The sequence below is a fragment of the Oncorhynchus mykiss genome, chromosome 5, assembly GCF_013265735.2.
Source record: "Oncorhynchus mykiss isolate Arlee chromosome 5, USDA_OmykA_1.1, whole genome shotgun sequence".
NCBI lineage: Eukaryota > Metazoa > Chordata > Actinopteri > Salmoniformes > Salmonidae > Oncorhynchus > Oncorhynchus mykiss.
This window is the reverse complement of record NC_048569.1, coordinates 30,376,839-30,392,332: the sequence shown is the minus strand read 5'-3', so window position 1 is coordinate 30,392,332 and position 15,494 is coordinate 30,376,839. Positions and strand designations below refer to the sequence as shown.

Below are 15,494 nucleotides of genomic sequence, written 5' to 3'. Positions count from 1 at the left end.
TGTTATGGACAGAAAGCAGCATTATGTGTGGGAGGCTAGAAGCCTCAGTCACAATTTGAGGTAGTCCTGTCACACATTTCCTTTATTTTTATAGGGGTGGGGGGGGGGTAGATCAGCTTTAATATTGCAGACAGATTGTAGCTTCTATCAATGTAATTGTCTGCATCATTTCCAATCTCCCAGATATATATTTTGAAAATATACAGTACCAGTCAAAAGTTTGGACACACCAACTCATTCTTTATTTTTTCTATTTTCTACATTGTAGAATAGTAGTGAAGACATCAAAACTATGAAATAACACATGTACAATCATGTAGTAACCAAAAATGGTGTACAACAAATCTAAATATATTTTCAGATAGCCAAATATATTTCTTCAGATAGCCACCCTTTGCCTTGATGACAGCTTTGCACACTCTTGGCATTCTCTAAACCAACTTCACCTGGAATGCTTTTCTTACAGTCTTGAAGGAGTTCCCACATATGCTGAGCACTTCTTTGCTGCTTTTCCTTCACTCTGCAGTCCAACTCATCCCAAACCATCTCAATTGGGTTGAGGTCAGGTGATTGCGGAGACCAGGTCATCTGATGCAGCACTCCATCACTATACTTGGTCAAATAGCCATTAGAAAGCCTGGAGGTGAGTTTTGGGTTATTTTCCTGTTGAAAAACAAATGATAGTCCCACTAAGCGCAAACCAGATGGGATGGCGTATTGCTGCAGAATGCTGTGGAAGACATGCTGGTTAAGTGTGCTTTGAATTCTAAATAAATCACAGACAGTGTCACCAGCAAAGCACCCCCACACATCACACCTCCTCTTCCATGCTTCAAGGTGGGAAACACACATGCAAAAATCATCCGTTCACCTACTCTGCGTCTCACAAAGACACGGCGGTTGGAACCAAAAATCTAAAATTTGGACTAATCAGACAATATGACAGATTTCCACTGGTCTAATGTCCATGGCTTGTATTTCTTGGCCCAAGCAAGTCCCCTCTTCGTATTGGTGTCCTTTAGTAGTGGTTTCTTTGTAGTTATTTTGCCATGAAGGACTTATTCACACAGCCTCCTCTGAACAGTTGATGTTCATGTAATACCCTTGTTAAAACCAAGTATTGAGTTTATTCTTGTTAAAACCAAGTATTGAGTTTATTTGTTATAATTAATTGGCTTTATATTTAAAAGGTGATTGAATTGCTCCCGTATTGTAATGTTGTTAATGCATTTCTTTTGAAGACATATTTCTTTAAGGTATAAGTGAATGGCTTGGTTAACTTTTAAGTTTAAGTTTTGACCAATAAGGTCGCTTGTTAAGCTGTGGCCAATGGGAGAGTGGACCTGGTTAACGGGAGGCCTGGGAAAAAAAGAGAGGGAGAGAGAGATTGAGAAAAGGATGGACAGTACATTATGACCGTTGGTGAAGAATAATTATAAAAGAAGACAATAAAAAGTAAAACAAAACCGTAACCTACCGAGTTTGAAGAGAAATAATGATTTTATTTTATAAGAGAGTTATAATTTTTTTAAGAAAGACTTAGTAAAGACTGAAGCTACAGTCTCATCTTGGAGGTATTTGACAGCCTTGAGGTTAGCCTAGCATTGTGTGAAACCGAGAGAGAATTGCTTGGGAAAGCTTGACGAGTTCATGTTCCCATGGGATATCGGTTACTGCTAAAGAGTACTGTCTGCATTGACAGCTGTGCTTGCTGTGGATCTTGTGAGGAAACCTGCAAGGAACTGCCATACTTTACTGAGGGAATATCTACGAGTAGTGAGTAACCACAATGGTGAGGTGCTTCTGGACTTTATGTGTGTCGTCATTTTTTGTTCAGCTCCAATGCGCGCCAGCGGGTTAAACAAGCTTGAAATAATTTGGACATGGGTTGTGCACGACTCATTGGGGTTCATTATTTGTATTTCTTTTGATGTGGTGCATAAAAAATGTAAGGTAATATTGCGAGAGTCAAATTCGAGCCTGGTGAGAGGGTTACATTGAGATGTGTCTTTTATTGAACACTGTGAAGCATTGATTTGAGCAACAATTTCTGAGGATGGGTAACTCTAATGAGGCTATCCTCTGCAGCAGAGATACCTCTGGGTCTTCATTTCCTGTGGGGGTCCTCATGAAAGCTTGTTTCACCATAGTGCTTGATGGTTCTTGCAACTGCACTTGAAGAAACCTTCAAAGTTCTTGAAATGTTCCGTATTGACTGACCTTCATGGCAAAAATAAATGATGGTCTGTCATTTCTCTTTGCCTTTTGAGCTGTTCTTGCCATAATATGGACTTGGTCTTTTACCAAATAGGGCTATCTTCTGTATACCAGCCCTACCTTGTCACAACACAACTGATTGACTCAAATGCATTAAAAAAAAAAAAAAAATCCACAAATGAACTTTTAACGAGGCACACCTGTTAATATGCAGTGTAGCTGGTGAAAGTGATGCACAACCTAGGTCTATTCGAAAAATGGCAGCATTTACCCGCCAGATTCAGAAGCTCGATAACCCCATTAGAAAAAAGTAATCATATCAAAATATATATATATTTTCATTTGTTTTGCAGTCAAAGATAATAGTTTCAATATAGTTTTATTTTTTCAAATGTTTTTCTAATTATTTTATTTCAGTTTACTAAATAGTTTTTCAATTTATTTATGCATTTTTTAGTTTCAGTTTTTTATACCATAATAACCTTAATAGGTACAAGTTTAAGTTTGTTCCACCTGAGCGAGTCTGACGACAAGTCAGGGACCCCTATGATGACACTGTAACGGATCCCGTCCTCCTCTTCTTCTGAGGAGTAGCGAGAAGGATCGGAGGACCAATGCGCAGCGTGGTAAGTGTCCATAATGTTTAATCAAAACACAACAGAACACTGGAACAAAACAATAAACGTGAATAAACAAAACAGTCCCGTGTGGTAACAAACACTGACACGGAAGACTAACACCCACAACTCAAAAGTGAAACCAGGCTACCTAAGTATGATTCTCAATCAGGGACAACGATTGACAGCTGCCTCTGATTGAGAACCATACTAGGCCGAACACAGAAATCCCAATTTATAGAAAAAGCGAACATAGACAACCCACCCAACTCACGCCCTGACCATACTAAAACAAAGACATAACAAAGGAACCCGGGTCAGAACGTGACAGACACACCAAATGCGTTTGCTGGATCCTTTTTGTCTTCTTTTAATACCTTTTAACAAAAGAAACAGAAAGTCATCAGGTTGCGTTACTGGGTTTAGGTAATTAAAAAGTTACACTACTGATAAAAAATTGGGACAGGTAACTAGTACCTGTACTAGATTACACTTAGAAAGTAACCTACCCAACCATATCTCACTGCCTCTCCTCTATAGACAACATCTAACTGAGCACACAAGGGACAAAATGATCTATACTTCTGTATGCACAGTGCATAGCAGAATACCAACTGTATCTCATCTATAGTTATAATTAGCTTTCCACTTCACAGGCAATTCATAACACCAACCTGTAGTTGAAGTATGATGGATAATAACATTTTATGGGGTTGACAGTGTAAACTAAACTCCACACAGGCTGTCCTCATGAGAGAAGAAGAGGGTGGGAGGCTACTAAAACTACCTTTCAACACCGTCCTCAAACGACTTTACATGGACATGTACAACTCCAACAGGTCATGAGCACACCACTAGTTCATCACCTTTCACCAACGCTGATGTTGATGAACCCACATTATCACCGCCAATTAGTTTCCTCTAGACGCTCTGAAACGCAGCCTGAGCAGATCCGTTGACCAAAGGCACTCTATTCTTCACAGTCAAAAAGCATAACCCCTAATCAACCTTTATTGAACCTTAAATCAAAACAACAGTTTCCTCCCTATAAACTCTAGAGTCTCTCGAACCAAGCAGTAGTGTTGACCAGATTCACTCACGTCTGTGCAGTCAGAGAGCAGGTGCTTCTGGAGGGAGTCTGCACCCCTGATGAACCTCTTCTTGGTCCCAACCCGATCTGCTAGGTTACCCATGGTGACCCGGTTGAGAACCACAACGCACAAGGTCAAGGGAGGATATTTCAGCCTAGTAAATTTTGTCAGAGCTTCTCTTAATCTCGTATCGTCTCGTATCCCTTCAACTCTAACACCTTCTTGCTTTCCCTCGCTTTCTCTCGCTCACACACACTTGACGCTTTCCAAACACACACACACACACACAAACACACACATTTCCAGTCTCCTATGTGAATCTGGGTTAGATTGGTTCCTTTTGGAGCGGCTGCTAAAATAGGATGTCCTCTAGATCAGAGAGAGAAGGACATGGGGGTCTGAGGGGACCTGGACTCAGTAGAGGGGACGGAGAGGTCATACACTCAGCCTCACTGAGTAAGAGGATGAGGAGAAAGTGGTAGAGCAGGGATGGGCAACATTGATGGGGGTGGAAGCCACCCAGAAATTCTGAACTCATCAGGCCACAGTTGTTCACGGGTCTGTGTAACCATATCCAATTTAATAAAATTCTACACATTTTGCCATGGTGCAGAGAGAAAAGTTTGCCATTTGATAACTAATTTCATGCAATTCTACTCATTTTGCCACAGGGTAGAGTGAAATGTTTGCCATTTTTAATATGACATCTGAGTGAGACTGACTAACAAAATCAACTGGGCCCCCGAGGTCAGTAATATGACCATGATAACAGTTATAGATAGCTGGCCGCTAAACTTACTTACAAATCTAAAAAATGTTAGCTGACATAGCTAATTGAGTGACTATCAGTGACTGATATAACAAGAGAAAAACTGCGGATGCACAACCACATTTTTAACTTGCACCTTGTGTATTCTACTATTATAACTCTCAACATTAAGTTGAGACCCCGACTGAGTTCCTAAAAAAAAAAGACATGCTGGTTTATTATTTTGTTGAGGGGAGGTGGGAAATAATACAAGGGCCTTCAAAAGGGTTTGTGGTAGAGGATAAGACCGTGAGAAGAGGTACTGTAGCAGTGTCTGAGATAACATTGTCAATGCCAACAAATAGCTGCTGGACTTATTCAGCTCTCTCCAGCAGAATCAAAGTACTCAGCCAATGCAATCTAAGACCTCTACCTCTTCTGCAAACAAATACAATGTTGCTCTCAAAATGTACATGACAGCAATTCATAGGGGAAAAGAACAAGGAAATCATTGCTTAACCCATCCTACACAGACAATACTAGCTAACAGACTTACGACAAGAGTATTCACAAACAACATATAGATCTTCAAATTAGCTTACCATTCCACCACATTATATGAAAATGGTGTGTATCAATGCTCTGCTCAGTGGTGTACATTGTAGGGTTTAGGAGTGTGCGTAGCATACTGTGTGACTCAAAGTAAACTGTGTATAGTTATGTGTATGTACGCATAATTTGTAGCGTGGTGTGTGTGCTTGGATTCGGAAAACAGTGCAGAGGAGAGTGTGTGTGTGTGTGTGTGTGTGTGTGTGTGTGTGTGTGTGTGTGTGTGTGTGTGTGTGTGTAAATGAGCGCATGCATGTGCTCCTTCCCATTCCTTGCACACACACACACACACACACACACACACATAAAAACACACAATCATAATTTAGACATTCGCAGTGTAGGTTGGAAAAAGTATGTGAACCCCTAAACTAATGACTTCTCCAAAAGCTAACTGGAATCAGGAGTCAGCTAACCTGGAGTCCAATCAATGAGAAACATTTTGGAGATGTTGGTTAGAGCTGCCTTGCCCTATAAAAAACAATCACAGAATTTGAGTTTGCTATTCACAAGAAGCATTGCCTAATGTGAACCATGCCTCGAACAAAAGAGTTCTCAGAAGACCTAAGATTAAGAAATGTTGACTTGCATAAACCTGGAAAGGGTTACAAAAGTATCTCTAAAAGCCTTGATGTTCACCAGTCCACAGTAAGACAAATTGCCTATAAATGGAGAAAGTTCAGCACTGTTGCTACTCTCCCTAGGACTGGCCATCCTGCAAAGATGACCGCAAGAGCACAGCGCAGAATGCTCAATGAGGTTAAGAAGAATCCTAGAGTGTCAGCTAAAGATTTACAGAAATCTCTGGAACATGCTAACATCTCTATTGACGAATCTACGATACGTTAAACACTAAACAAGAATGATGTTAATGGGAGGACACCAAGGAAGAAGCCACTGCTGTCCCCAAACAAATGCTGTACATCTGAAGTTTGCAAAAGTGCACCTGAATGTTCCACAGCACTACTGGCAAAATATTCTGTGGACAGATTGGAAGGAACACACAACCCTATGTGTGGAGAAAAAAAGGCACAGCACTCCCACAACAAAACCTCATCCCAAATGTAAAGTATGGTGGAGGGACCATCATGGTTTGGGGCTGCTTTGCTGCCTCGGGGCCTGGACAGCTTGCTATCATCGATGGAAAAATTAATACCCAAGTTTATCAAGACATTTTGCATCTGTCTGTCAATTGAAGCTCAACAGAAGTTGGGTGATGCAACAGGACAACGACCCAAAACACAGAAGTAAATCAACATCAGAATGGCTTCAACAGAAGGAAATACGCTTTCTGGAGTGGCCCAGTCAGAGTCCTGACCTCAACCCGATTGAGATGCTGTGGCATGACCTCAAGAGAGCAGTTCACACCAGACATCCCAAAGAATATTGCCAAAGTGAAACAGTTTTGAAAAGAGGAATGGTCCAAAATTCCTCCTGACCGTTTTGCAGGTCTGATCCGCAACTACAGAAAAAGTTTGGTTGAGGTTTTTGCTGCTAAAGGAGTGTCAACCAGTTATTAAATCCAAAGGTTCACATACCTTTTCCCACGCTGCACTGTGAATGTTTACACGGTGTGTTCAATAAAGACATGAAAACATATCATTGTTTGTGTGTTATTAGTTTAAGCAGACTGTGCTTGTCTATTGTTGTGACCTAGATGAAGATCAGATCAAATTTTACGACCAAATTATGCAGAAATCCAGGTATTTCCAAAGGGTTCACATACTTTTTGTTGCCACTGTAGATAGTTTAGGTAAGTGGAGAGGCATAGTAATGTATTAAGCTGATTATGTAATATGGCTAGAGTTTGATTTGAGATTTCTTTGATCACACACACACAGACAGATATTGTGGGTCAGGTCTTGTGATGGGATGTCTGCTCCACTCTCTCCAGCCATTATCAAAGGAAGTAAACGTTGTATGCGTACGTGTGTGTGTTTGTTTTCAAAGAGGATGAAATCTACTGTCAAACTCTAGCTATGTTACTGAACCAGGGACCACACACACACACACACACACACACACACACACACACACACACACACACACACACTAACAATAATGAGCTGAATCCCTCAACTGCAACCAATATGATCATACATTGAGCTATCATTCTCCTCCAATGGTCTCCTCAACACAATCATCCAAAGTTCAGTGAATTGTTTAAACATGGATAAGGAATAAAATAATACCATACGAGGGGATAAAGAATCAGGCAGTGAATTATGTCCAAACACTGTATGCTACTGTACTGTCATACTGTACTGTCATACTGTACTGTCATAAAGCACAGAAAACAGAAACCAAAACCTCTCCACCTTTTCACCCTGGCCTCCAGATAATACACTCTGCTTTGAGAAGTGTGTGAGAAAGTAGACAGAGCATTTTTATTTTCTCAGACCTTTTGAAGTGCTCTATCCCTCTTTTGGAGAGGACATATTCACCTCTGGATGCCGACACATATGTGTATGAATATGATAGAGCCCCAGGGAGATAGACTGGACATGATTAGAGCCCTAATGCTCTGCACTCGTATGTTATGTTATGAACGGAAGAGAAGAAGGAGAAACATAAGTTTGACCTGCCTGCTGGTAATCAGTGTGTCGGTACAGTATATTAGTGGAGTGGAGAGTGTGTGTGTGTGTGTGTGTGTGTATGTCTCTGTGTGTGTGTGTGTTTGTGTGTGTGTGTGTGTGTGTGTGTGTGTGTGTGTGTGTGTGTGTGTGTGTGTGTGTGTGTGTGTGTGTGTGTGTGTGTGTGTGTGTGTGTGTGTGTGTGTGTGTTGCGTGTGTGTGTGTCCATTTCTCAGGGCTGTGGAGAGATCACACTGTCATTTCAGCCGAGCAGGGAGACGATGAATCACATTACATCCTGCTAAAACACACACATACACTCTGTGACCCTGACCAGGGGCTGCAGATAAGACTCACGCTACCATTACCGCACAGCACAGAGCCCAGAGAGGAACAATCTAATTAGACTATATTACATTACACTACTCACATTCTTTCATGCACACATATTCAGAAAAACCCACTCAAACACACACACACACACACACACACACACACACACACACACACACCCATACACTGTAATACAGCCGTACATCCATGTTTTTCAAACATCACATTTTGAAGTGTTTAAGGGTAAGTTTAGGCATTAACTCCAAATGGTTAATGTTAGGGTTATGTTCAGGCGTTAATTCCAAATTCTTAAGGTTAGGCATTAACTGCGAACGGTTATGGTAACGGTTAAACAACTTTCTATCAAACTTGCAACCTTTGGAATCAGAGGCAGATGCTTACACCCATCCACCTCCACCATCCCGTCCTACATCACCATCCGCAATGCCCTAGAAAAACTGAAAGGTAAAAAGCACTCACTCTTGTATCACGGGTGACCTGGCTACACACACACACACACACACACACACACACACAGACACAGACACAGACACAGACACAGACACAGACACAGACACAGACACAGACACAGACACAGACACACACACACACACACACACACACACACACACACACACACACTCCAGAGGGAGGGTCACAGTCATCTCCCCACTCTTCATTTCCTCACATGACAGAGCACTCAATCAGGAAAACAGTGATCAAGTCACACGTCCCAGTGGTCAATGCCTATAGATCAGCCTTCCCTCTCCCCCTTCCCTCTCTCCCCCTCTTCCTTCCATCTCTCCCCCTCTCCCTTCCCTCTCCCTTCCCTCTCTCCCTCTCTCCAGCTCTCCCTTCCCTCTCCCGTCCCCCTCTCCTCCTCTCCCTTCCCTCGCCCTTCCCTCCCTTCCCTCTCCCTTCCCTCTCTTGCCCTCTCCCCTCCCTCTCTCTCTTCCCTCTCTCCCCTCCTCCCTTCCCTCCGTTCCCTCTCTCCCCCTCTTCCTTAACTTTCTCCCCCTGTTCCTTCCCTCTCCCTTCCCTCTTCCTTCCCTCTCTCCCCTTCTTCCTTCCCTCTCTCCCCTTGTCCCTTCCCTCCGTTCCCTCTCTCCCCCCCCTTCTTCCCTCTCTACCCTCTTCCTTCCCTCTCCGTCTCTTCTCCCTTCCCTCCCTTCCCTCTCTCCCCCCTTCCTTCCCTCTCCCCCTCTCCCTTCACTTTCTCCCCCTCATCCTTCCCTCTCCCTTCCCTCTTCCTTCCCTCTCTCCCCTTGCTCCTTCCCTCTCTCCCCTTCTTCCTTCCCTCTCTCCCCCTCTCCTCTTCTCCCTTCCCTCGCTCCCCCTCTTCTTCCCTCTCTACACTCTCCCTTCCCTCTCCCCTCCTCCCTTCCCTCCCTTCCCTCTCCCTTCCCTCTCCCCCCTCTTCATTCCCTCTCCCCCTCTCCCTTCCCTCTCTCTCCCTCTTCATTCCCTCTCCCCCTCTCACTTCACTTTCTCCCCCTCGCCCTTCCCTCTCCCTTCCCTCTCTCCCCTTCCTCCTTCCCTCTCTCCCCTTCTTCCTTCCCTCTCTCCCCTTCCTCCTTCCCTCTCTCCCCTTCTTCCTTCCCTATCTCCCCTTCTCCCTTCCCTCTCTCTCCTATCCCTTCCCTCACTCACCCTCTTCCTTCCCTCTCTCCCTTCCCTCTCTCCCCCTCTCTCTGACCTGAGGACATTCCTCTAATCAACTTTCACAGATTTACAGCCAAAGCTAAATAGTTCCCAATGCAATGACCAGCCATAGTCTATATATAGGGTCTGTATCTGGGGCTGGCCTAGGGGCAAGTCACTCTGCATCAAGTAGGGGATCAACCATGAGAGGGGGTTATCAACACTATTTAGTCCCAGCGTGTGTATGAGTGCTATACATACTCAACTCAGCACTCAAACTCAACTGAAACTCTTTGTTCTGTTATAATCTCCACCCGGCACAGCCATCAGAGGACTGGGCACCCCTCATAGCCTGGTTCCTCTAGGTTTCTTCCTAGGTTTAGGCCTTTCTAGGGAGTTTTTCCTAGCCACCGTGCTTCTACACCTGCATTGCTTGCTGTTTGGGGTTTTAGGCTGGGTTTCTGTACAGCACTTTGATATATCAGCTGATGTAAGAAGGGCTATATAAATAAATTGGATTTGATTTGACCTGTAAGTACATGCAGTGTTTTAGTTGACATGCTTGGTTCCTTCAGGCAGAAAATGAACAAGAGGAAAGTGATGACAGTTGAATTAGGTATGATGGATGAATGTGCACGTGTGTGTGTGTGTGTGTGTGTGTGTGTGTGTGTGTGTGTGTGTGTGTGTGTGTGTGTGTGTGTGTGTGTGCAGGATTAAGTTTGACAGGATACTGAGGCTTTATGAATTATGTATTTTGTGATGCTGTTTTGTCTCTGTGCGTGTTTGAGATACACATGGCCTCACACACACATTCACAGACACACAGACACACACACATTTACTTCCTTTGATAATGGCTGGAGAGGGTGGAGTAGACATCCCATCACAAGGCCTAACCCACAAGGTCTGTCTGTCTGTGTCTACACTACAGTCTACAAAAAGCACCATTCTCACTCCTCACACCAGCCATGGGCGGCTCCTCCCTCCTCACTTGCGTAGCAGTTGCTATTTATAACCATCTTAATTAGACATGGCTGAATATTAGAGCTTTTTCCCTTCTTCTTACCATTGCCAGTGGGCAGATACCAAACAGTGCTACCTTGTCTGGACGGTTTTTACATAAAGCCGTGAGCTGTTATAGATTAATATGCTTGTAAATTAGGTTACAGAGCACATTTAAAAGGAGAACGGGGCAATGGGGTGATGATGCCAGATGTATTATTCACAGTTGGTCACTACAGAGAAAACAAGGTTTTACGGAGGAGTTCAATTTTTCAAAACTTTCAAAACAAGTGGACGGAGATGGAAAAGTTGGAGAGGAGGAGGAGGAGGAGGAGGAGTAGGAGGAGGAGGAGGAAGAGAGAGAGAGAGAGAGAGAGAGAGAGAGACGTTTTGTATTAGTAGCATAATGTATAGTGTCAGTAGTCTTTATGTTTGTGATCAGTATCGTGTCTGAAAGTAATGACATAAGTGCTTTGGTTTGGAAGGATGCTCAGTGAGAGAGAAAGAGGGGGAGAATGAACAGGAGCGAGAGAGAGAGAGAGAGAGAGGGGTCCATTCTCATTAGAACTCCGAGCCAATCCTTATGTCTGTCCTGTAATGTGATTTCCACTGGAGTGCATGGCCCCTCTGAGACACACACACACACATTGCTTACCTCAGTCATGTGGATGAGATAGATCCTCAGATCTTCAGCATGATCTGTGGAAGGAACAAAAAAGTTATTACATATTACCAATAAGAATTATTCAGATGTTGATGGAAAGGCTGCCTACCACTGGTCAATGTCCTGGAAGTCATCCGTCACGAAAGACATGCTGTGTATCTACTGTAGGTCCAGATCAATAGCTTGGATCATCTGAGGCCAAGCTAGATGTCTGTCACCCTGTCACCACTGTCCCCACCCTGGACCACTATGTCACACTATGTCACTCCCTGGTGACAACTGGAGGTGACAATCTGACAGCAGGGTTGACTCCTTCTGTGATGAGTGCCCTAGTCCTACCCAGGGGACAGATAGGAGGAGGTGTGAGGAGGGTGTCACTTATGTGTGTGTGTATGCATGTGCGGTTGTACAACAAGCTCTCACAGTCCCACGTCAGAATTAGACGTTCATCAAAGTGTTCAATGTTACATTTACGTTTCCACGTCATCTGCCGAAGACCTCACACATGATGGATGTCTGATACTGTGAACAGGCAGGTGTGAGTGTGCCTATATACAGTTGAAGTCGGAATCTTAGCCAAATACATTTAAACTCAGTTTTTCACAATTCCTGACATTTGATCTGAGTAAAAATTCCCTGTCTTAGGTCAGTCAGGATCACCACTTTATGTGAAATGTCAGAATAATAGTAGAGAGAATGATTTATTTCAGCTTTTATTTCTTTCATCACATCCCCAGTGGGTCAGAAGTTTACATACACTCAATTAGTATTTGGTAGCATTGCCTTTAAATTGTTTAACTTGGGTCAAACGTTTCGGGTTGTCACACTCTGACCATTATTTGCGTTGTTTGATTCTATGTTTTGTTTGGTCAGGGTTTGATATGAGTGGGCATTCTATGTTGTATGTCTAGTTTGTCTATTTCTATGTGTTTTGGCCTGATATGGTTCTCAATCAGTGGCAGGTGTTTGTCGTTGTCTCTGATTGGGAACCATATTTAGGTAGCCTGTTTTGTATTGTGGTTCGTGGGTTATTGTCTATGTCATGTTGCATGTTAGCACAGAGTTTCTTTAGCGGTCACGGTCGTCTTGTTAGTTAGTTTGTTTGTTTTAGTGTACTTCGTGTTTTTTTCGGTCTTTCATTAAATCATGCATTCACACCAAGCTGCGCTTTGGTCTCCTCAATACGACGATCGTGACAGAATAACCCACCAACAATGGACCAAGCCGCGTGGTAATGGCCAGCAGCAGCAAAGAACGCAGGACTCATGGACTTGGGAGGAGATTCTGCACGGGCCCAGGGTCCTTCGCCGTCCAGAATCTCCTCCCAAGTCCATGAGTCCTGCGTTCTTTGCCGCTGCTGCTGCTGGCCATTACCACGCGGCTTGGTCCATTGGGGAATATCGCCACCCCAAAGCAGAGCTGGAGGCAGCGAAAGCAGAGAGGCGCCGGTATGAGGAGGCAGCATGGCAGCGCGGCTGGAAGACCGAGAGGCAGCCCCAAAAATGTATTGGGGGGAGGCACAGCGGGAGTGTGGCAGAGTTAGGAGTCAGACCTGAGCCAACTCCCCCTGCTTACCGTAAGGAGCCAAGGATGGAACCAGAGCCGGTCAGGGTGGTATTGGAGGTGAGCGAAGCAGAGACAGTGATGGAGTTAATGGGGAGATTGGAGGAGAGAGTTATGAGGGAGGTGCTGTGTTGGTGCCTGAGACACGACATCCGCCCAACGGAGCGTGTCGGGGATTTGATGTCACCTGGGTCAGCTCTCCATACTCTTCCTGAGGTGCTTGCTAGCCGTCTGGTGAAGACTGTGTCAGCCCCACGCACCAGGCCTCCTGTGCGCCTCCCTAGCCCTGCACGTCCTGTGACATCTCGGCGTTACAGTTCTCTGAACCGTGCTTACCGTGGCGGGCATTGTACTGGTCAGGCACTGTGTTATGCGGTGGAGTGCACGGTGTCCCCAGTACGCATGCTTAGCTCGGTGCGCTACATCCCAGCTCCCCGCATCTGCCGGGCTAGGGTGAGGATCCAGCCAGGGCGGATGGTGCCAGCCCTGCTCTCAAGATTTCCAGTGCGCCTTCACGGTCCGGTCTATCCGGTGCCACCTCCACGCACCAGCCCTCTGGTGGCAGCCCCCCGCACCAGGCTGTCTCTCCGTCTCATCCCTACAGGTGCTCCCGCCTGTCCAGCACTGCCAGAGCCTTCCTCCTGCCCAGAGCTGCCAGAGTCTCCCGTCTGTCCTTAGCCGCCAGAGTCTCCCATCAGTCCTGAGCCGCCAGAGTCTCCCGTCTGTCCTGAGCTGTCAGAGCCGTCAGTCTGTCCTGAGCTGTCAGAGCCACCAGTCTGTCCTGAGCTGTCAGAGCCGTCAGTCTGTCCTGAGCCGTCAGTCAGCCAGGAGATGCCAGAGCCATCAGTCAGCCAGGAGCCGCCAGAGCCGCCAGTCAGCCAGGAGCCGCCAGAGCCGGCAGTCAGCCAGGAGCTTCCAGAGCCATCAGCCAGCCAGGAGCTGCCAGAGCCGTCAGCCAGCCAAGAGCTGTCAGAGCCGTCATCCAGCCAGGAGCTGCCAGAGCCGTCATCCAGCCAGGAGCTGCCAGAGCCGTCAACCAGCCAGGAACTGCCAGAGCCATCAACCAGCCAGGAGCTGCCAGAGCCGTCAGCCAGCCAGGAGCTGCCAGAGCCGTCAATCAGTCCGGAGCTGCCCCTTAGTCCGGACCTGCCCCTTAGTTCGGACCTGCCCCTCAGTCCGGAGCTGCCCCTCAGTCCGGAGCTGCCCCTCAGTCTGGAGCTGCCCCTCAGTCCAGAGGCGCTCCTCAGTCCAGTGGGGCCTTTAATTAGGGTCTTAGACTCTAGGTCGGAGGCGAGGGTCGTCACTCTAAAGAGGCCCTTGAAGAGGGCAATGACTTTGGTGGAGTGGGGTCCACGTCCCGCACCAGAGCCGCCACCGCGGCCAGATGCCCACCCATACCCTCCCCTATAGGTTTAGGTTTTGCGGCCGGAGTCTGCACCGTACTGTCACACTCTGACCATTATTTGCGTTGTTTGTTTCTATGTTTTGTTTGGTGAGGGTGTGATATGAGTGGGCATTCTATGTTGTACGTCTAGTTTGTCTATTTCTATGTGTTTTGGCCTGATATGGTTCTCAATCAGTGGCAGGTGTTTGTGGTTGTCTCTGATTGGGAACCATATTTAGGTAGCCTGTTTTGTATTGTTGTTGTAAACATTGGGTTTACTTGATAGCTACCTACACAAATAGCTAGCTAGAACAAAGTGTTAATAAGATAAATTAATTTAAAAAGATTAAAAGCAATACAAATAAGTTATCCAGTAGTTATCCAGTGGTTCGTAGGTTATTGTCTATGTCATGTTGCATGTTAGCACAGAGTTTCTTTAGCGGTCACGTTCGTCTTGTTAGTTTGTTTGTTTGTTTTAGTGTACTTCGTGTTTTTTTCGGTCTTTCATTAAATCATGCATTCACACCAAGCTGCGCTTTGGTCTCCTCAATACGACGATCGTGACACGGGTAGCCTTCCACAAGCATCCCACAATAAGTTGGGTGAATTTTGGCCCATTCCTTCTGACAGGGCTGGTGTAACTGAGTCAGGTTTGTAGGCCTCCTTGCCCTCACACGCTTTTTAAGTTCTGCCCACAAATGTTCTATAGGACTGAGGTCAGGGCTTTGTGATAGCCACTCCAATACCTTGACTTTGTTGTCCTTAAGGCATTTTGCCACAACTTTGGAAGTATGCTTGGGGTCATTGTCCATTTGGAAGACCCATTTGCAACCAAGCTTTAACTTCCTGACTGATGGCTTCAATATATCCACATAATTTCCTGTCCTCATGATGCCATCTATTTTGTGAAGTACACCAGTCCCTCGTGCAGCAAAGCACCCCACACAACATGATTCTGCCACCCCCATGCTTCACGGTTGGGATGGTGTTCTTTGGATCGCAAGCATCCCCCTTTTCCCTCCAAACATAACGATGGTCATTATGGCCAAACA

At 45.4% G+C, this 15,494-nt stretch overlaps 1 protein-coding gene across 2 annotated transcripts in view; it reads right to left on the bottom strand.

The window, feature by feature from the left end:
• Positions 1-15,494, bottom strand: part of rgs3a (regulator of G protein signaling 3a) — a 156,155-nt gene that overhangs the window by 103,628 nt on the left and 37,033 nt on the right. For both annotated transcript variants that reach the window (XM_036977265.1, XM_021602436.2), the window contains one exon: positions 11,487-11,530. In XM_036977265.1, coding sequence (XP_036833160.1) covers positions 11,487-11,530 — 44 coding nt within the window. The remainder of the gene's footprint in view (positions 1-11,486; positions 11,531-15,494) is intronic.